We start from the raw sequence: 6,269 nt of genomic DNA on the forward strand, positions 1-6,269 counted from the left end.
AATAGCCCGCTGCCACGGATGCTGCACGTGATGTTGACGTCTTGTCCAGCAACCGAATTCGGATACGGCGCCGAGTTGATAGTACCTGGAACGACAAGGAAGAACGACTAACGAAGCGACTGTTGGGCAAAGGTAGTGGCAAGTACGGCGTAACTCAGTAGAAAGGCCGAAGCCTGACAAAAGCCAGGGCGAATGTGAAAGCAATCCTCGACAAGTAGACAGTGATGCAGGAATATCATGAGACAACATCGTGAGGGGGAACGGTGTGGCATGAAATATAATGCAAGGGTAGGATAGAGCAGGTATACACATAGTAGCAGACCACAGAATGAAGCGCTAGAAAATAGCTAATCAGGCATCAACGGAGAGAAACCCCCCCCCCATACCACAAGGTACCCGCTGAGGGATGTACGAGTACAGGTAGAGGTGGCCAAGGCTATACCGAACCGGTCACCCCCATGCCACGTTAAGGCGCCAAGACCTGTGGGGGCTGTGGTAAGCAGTCATATCTTGTGGGCGAACAGATTTACGGGCGAGCGAGAATATTTCCGTGATAATTGCACAACTTGCGTAAAAAAATGAATCTCTACTCTATGTCACTTGGCAGGTGACACAGTTGAGATATAGGGAGATACCAACAAGCGAGCAATATTGATTCACTCATGTCAACTGGTTTCGTCTCCAGTGAAACCGTCGGAAGATTCATCTTGCACTCTAGCTCTGACTTACCGTCTCGCACTACTATCTGGGGCTTCCGTGACACAGGAGTTCATTGACCTCATTTAACTTGCGCGTTTTGTTTGGAGGAGATGCTTAAAATTAACTACGTCAAGAGTCGTTTAGCATTCAGGAAATCGGCCTGGACCTGGGTGACGGACCTCTCATGCAAGTTGAGACACAACTAACGTTCGAGATGGGCCTAGCTGATGACGAGGAGATGCCTATGTTGTTGTGGTTTAAGTACTACCTTGTGGGTCGATTCGGGAATATAGTGTTGGTGACAATATGGAAAGTGTGAGGATTTCTGTATCGGAGCTTCACCCTAGTGATGTGAAAAAGATATTTCACGAGTATTGCATATCACCGCGAATATCGCGTTTTTCACCGAGTTTTACGACGCCACTTCACGTAAAACGGGTAGTTGTGAAACTCCACTTCACTTTTACGCGAATTCGTATGAAAATGAGGAAACTCCTGAGCTCAGGTGAAGAAAGCGACCATCATCGAAAAATCTAAAAAAAATAATTCTGAAATTTTATTCTCAGGTCAACAACGTGTGAGGGAAAATATTCACATGATCAACTACATGTGTTGGTGACAATACGAAAATTCTACGGAAATTTGGGGAAATTTTTCTTCGTTTCTGTACACTTGTACCTAAATTCCTATGATTAACTCTTGAGCTTAGCTGAGGAAAGCGAACCTATATTCCTACTCCAACACTGAATCTTAGTTAGTTTCTATTAAAATGGTCTACTTTGCAGCTATTTAGTTTTACGCACTCCGTAAGATGCGAATTGCGCTGGACGTAGCCTCGAAATCTATGGCAATTATCGACAATTACGGCTTGCCTATAAACCAATCGAGGCAATTATCCGATGCAATTCGACATTTGCACCGGAGTGAGAGGAAGAGTAAGCAGTTGCCTTTCCGTTGTTGACCAACGATATGGCTCTGTTGCAGGTCATGATGGAGGTTATTCAGGGTACTAAGGTGGCTAGGACGAAATTTAATCAGGAATTAGGAAATTTTCACGGTTTTTGTTGGAGGAGAATTCGTATTCTAAGAAAAGGTGTAAATATCACGTCTATTGGTATTACTTTTTGGGAAATTTTCCTATTATTTTTGTCCTTTTTTTCCGTAGTGTTTTTATTTTTTATGGTTTTATTTTACTCTTTAACTTCTATTTTATCAGTAATGTTGGAGTTTAACAACCCGTTTCACGTGAAGTGGCGTAAAACTCGATTGCCTTTTTGTGTGATTTCTACCCCATCTCTATCTAGATTAGTTGCTTGAGTATTCCTGATACGTATTTTGATCATTTTTTCAAATTTCTTCAACGATTTTATGAAAAATCAACCATGTGAATGTATGCATTTAGCAACATTTTCGTATAAACATATAGCTGCATCGCTCCGCTAGGAATGTTCTCATAGTGATGAATAGCATCGAAACTTTGAATGGAACTTTACTAAGTTGGCAGGCATTCCAAAGCTGATGCGCGCACGAGGCGGGATGCTGAGCAGATGCGGAGAGTTATGATTTGTTAATATACTCGTGTTAAGGTAATCAGCAAATGGTAATAAAGAGTGTCTATGTATTTATGGACACTTGCGATGGATGATTTTCCTTAATTCTACACTCGCGCTGGAGGATTGACGATTTTTTTGGTAATAAAAGGAAAAATTTCCAGAAAAAAACTGAAAATTTTCTTGTTGTGAGGAATTTTTTCTCACATGAAGTTGGTTTACTCTGAACGTCAGTTCGACTTTGAATTTGGGCGTATATATTTCTCTATCGAAATTGGACTCTTTTACTCGTGCTCGAATTTTATGGGCATATGTGAATGAACGTTGAATTGGATGTTGTAACTCAGTTTATTTTGGTAGTCGATCTTAATTTTGTGGCGCGCGAAATTTTCCAATGGTGGTCAGGTTCGATCGATCAAGATAAGACTAGAGCATATGCTAGTTTGGAATACCATCATAACCTTATCACGGTGGTGTTGGGCAAGCTGGGTGAATTAAGACATTCTTCGTGTGCGGGTGTTTCTATTTATCAGTGGAATTGTTGCTGTTGTTGTTGTTGTTGTTGTTGTTGTTGTTGTTATTGTTGTTGTTGTTGTATATGTTGTTGTTGTTGTTGTTGTTGTTGTTGTTGTTGTTGTTGTTGTTGTTGTTGATGTTGTTTGAAATGTGTTGTTGACTATGGCTATGATCAGTTGACTTGAACGTTCCGTTTGCCTATGCGCAGTAATCCAACATACTCGAACGGCGTCTCGAAGAGCGTTGCGGATCAGAAAATAGATTTTTCCCGAGGTTGCGAAGGACTTGAGAGAGGACCGGTGATCCAAGTTGATGAGTACCCGGCACCGTCGCTTTTCTCGGCTATATCGGGTATGGGTCTGGAGAAGAGTGCTGAGTAAGTGAGTGAGTTAGTGTGTTGGTTTGTCATTGAGGCGACTCTGGTTCGATTCCTTGTTGTTGCATTTTAGTCTATATTCATTATCTTCCCACACGGTTGACAGCAGCTTGTTCAGCGCAGCAGCAGCAGCAGATTCGGTTTCTAGTCGGCCCTCGCCAGCAACAACACAACATCTCCTCATCCAGGATGCAATGGGACTCACAGTGGATATACTCGTCACATATGGCGTGTCCTCGGCGGGTAATAAACGGCCGTTTAGGAGCGGGTTAAAACAGTCGTCTAACGCGATTTTTCTCACTGTTGTTGTTAATTTGGCAGGTATCGACATCCTGAGGTCCCTTGGTTTGGTGACAGTTTCCGATCTAGCTACTTTAGACACTGATTCCTTGGCTCAACAAGGGTAGTCGCGCATGCATTTAGCGCTCGCCCGATTGATCGATTATGATTAGGTTTAATAGAAAGGATGTGGATACTCTAACTCGACTAGCGGTTGAGGTTGGGCAAGAGAGTATTAATGAGAGATTTGAAGAAATTCAGGAGGAACTGAGGAAAGTTTATGATCTCGGAGGTTAGTACTTGTGGCGTACTAAATAGGAAATTCTGAGGGGAATTACGCCGATCACTAGTCATCAGTGATATGAAATATATGCAAATGTGCGATATTTTTTGAGATTAATGAGAATCGATGTAAAACTATATTACATATAAAATGTAAGAATGGGTATAAACATGTGTTGTGATGTTGAGTACCCGTTTCGGGACTGTGATGATAGCGACAACTTGTTCACTATAATATGTCCTATAACACATATCAAGTTGACACGTACTGTATTTAATAACAAATTTTGAGAGGAATTACACTTATTACCAGTGAGAAGTGGTTTGGGGGTATATGTAGTATGTATTATCATCATATCAACATGTCGTATACATAGTAGTGTTATTATGATCTTGCTAGTCATGGGTATATCTTCGCCTCCCTGTGATAAGTGTATGTATTGGATGCTGGGCGAGCAGAAGGCTGTATATGGCGTTTTGCGTGGAATTGGGGAAAATCGTCACGAAATCGGAATTTTTCGCGCCTAGATATACTATGATGTCCCTTTTTTTCAGAAGATCATCTCCTACCGATTAAAAATACCTTTATCAATTTCCCACCGTCACAACTGCCCTCGTCTAAGAAAACTCCCCAGAGTTGCCCAGTTGACATGTCCATGACTCTTCCGAATGTAGTATTACGTGAAGTGGCGTAACACTCGGCGAAAAACGCGGTGATATGCAGTAGTCGTGAAATATGTTTTTCACTAGGGTTTTTCGTATCACTAGGGTGAAGAAACTCCACTGTTTATGGGAGTTCACCATCAAATTGAATTCACCATTAATTTTAACTGACATGGTTTTGACAGTTTGACGTTATAAACGCACCAGTGAAGAGTTTTAGAATATGAAGTAAAAGTAGCTTATTAGGAAATGGGCTAAAGAGGAAAATCTTGTGTGGGAAAATATGCACATGATCAACCACATATGTTGGTGACAGTATGAAAATTCTGAGGAAATTTCGCGAGATTGTTGTTGATTCTTTTACCTTGCTATATAAATTTATATTATCAGTAGGGAAATTCCTAAGCTCGGCTGAGGAAAGCGAGCATATATTTCTCCAACACTGAAAAAGTCTACTGTATTTCAAGTCATTAATTTTTCTAATTATTATTTATTTTCATTCAAATTTTTTTAGAAATGAAGCAGATCAAACGATATTGTATAGGTGGAGGAATACGGAATAATGTGGGAAAATATGCGCATTATCAACTACATGTGTTGATGATGACAATATGAGAATTCTTAGAGGAAATTTTAAAGAAGTACTTTTGGTTTTTGTATACTCGTATGATGAGTCATGTGTAGATCTCTGTATAGGAAACTCGCGGGCTCATCTGAGGAAACTAACACTGGACCGAATCGAATTAAGCGTTTAGAGCCGTTGGTTTACCGTACCGTAGGATGTTTATATATGAGCAAAAATCAAGAAATCGAAATGTGAGGGAAAATGAGTTTTTTCGTTTGGTGTTGAGTGGGCTTGACCGTGGCTCTCGAGGAGAATTGATATCAAATTTTGTCATAAGTATTTCGAGTGATATTGTAGCGATCGCTCAGCTGAGTCATCTTCTTTTTTTCAGTCGCTTCATACTACTGTTGGTAAGGAGAGTAATTTGAGCCCAGTGGCATCGTCTCACAGTCAAGAGAGGTCGGGGCTTTTAAATTTGGATTTACCTTTGTATCCTAGCATAGGGTAAGTTTGGGTATTATATTGTCGCAAGGCGATTGAGTTTTTCAGGTCGAGGTTGCATGCTTCGGGAATGTGCAAACCTTGTGCATGGTATTATCATGCTTGTGGGTGTCGCCACGGTGCACAATGCGAGTTCTGTCATTTGTAATAACGAACGATTATGGGAGATCAATCCTGGGAGTTCACTCCTTTATCATGATAGCATGTCGGAAGTGTATATTTTAGTGCGTGAAGAATTCCCGTTTTGGAATTATTCACTTGGTTGATAGGTGTCCTCCTGGTGAACTAAAGCGTCGTAAGAAGGAGAAGTTACAGATTATAAGATTGCTGAAGCAAACTGAATTGCATCAAGACGGAGCACAAGAGGATCTGCACACTGGGGATCAATATGGAGCGATGGGTATGTACAACACAAATGCATCGACGAGCGAGGAAAGTCATCATATGAAGTCTAACGACTCAGCATCTCGTCGTCATCATAATCATAATCACAATCGATATACTCCCACTGATGGAAGTATTGAGGAATTTTCTCAAAATCTGGTGAGCACGGCATTCTATGGTAGAGGGTGATAAATGGAGGCGATTGTGATTGTCGTCTTTGTTGTTGTTGTTGTTTAAATTTCTGGTGGTTCATTGCTGGCCTTAATTGTTGTTGGATAACGAGAGAAGTCTCTGCCTTTGAATGGCCGTATGTTGTTTGTTCGGCGGCACTTTTTCATCATCATTACCTCAGCTAAGACCGACTATTATTCATGTTTGGTGAGGAGTAGATAGTTTAAAGACGTTCTCAAGACCTTGGTCATTATCTGTTGGTATTAGCATCATCATTCATCTT

General features: G+C 41.0%; 2 protein-coding genes across 2 annotated transcripts in view; both read left to right on the forward strand.

The window, feature by feature from the left end:
- Nucleotides 1–883: 883 nt before the first annotated feature.
- On the forward strand, nt 884–3,145 carry Pmar_PMAR019341 (hypothetical protein; the record flags this gene model as incomplete). Its single annotated transcript, XM_002784818.1, has 2 exons — nt 884–960; nt 2,974–3,145. The coding sequence occupies 2 exons, from the start codon at nt 884–886 to the stop codon at nt 3,143–3,145; spliced, it is 249 nt and encodes an 82-aa protein (XP_002784864.1).
- Nucleotides 3,146–3,335: 190 nt separating this feature from the next.
- Pmar_PMAR019343 (hypothetical protein) overlaps nt 3,336–6,269 on the forward strand; it is a gene marked incomplete at both ends in the record, with an annotated part of 4,139 nt that continues 1,205 nt past the window's right edge. The window contains 7 exons of the mRNA XM_002784819.1: nt 3,336–3,384; nt 3,463–3,544; nt 3,594–3,712; nt 4,258–4,373; nt 5,322–5,434; nt 5,480–5,575; nt 5,701–6,000. Of these exons, the coding sequence (XP_002784865.1) occupies nt 3,336–3,384; nt 3,463–3,544; nt 3,594–3,712; nt 4,258–4,373; nt 5,322–5,434; nt 5,480–5,575; nt 5,701–6,000 (875 nt within the window). The remainder of the gene's footprint in view (nt 3,385–3,462; nt 3,545–3,593; nt 3,713–4,257; nt 4,374–5,321; nt 5,435–5,479; nt 5,576–5,700; nt 6,001–6,269) is intronic.

This window comes from Perkinsus marinus (genome assembly GCF_000006405.1).
Source record: "Perkinsus marinus ATCC 50983 genomic scaffold scf_1104296934586, whole genome shotgun sequence".
Taxonomy (NCBI): Eukaryota; Perkinsozoa; order Perkinsida; family Perkinsidae; genus Perkinsus; species Perkinsus marinus.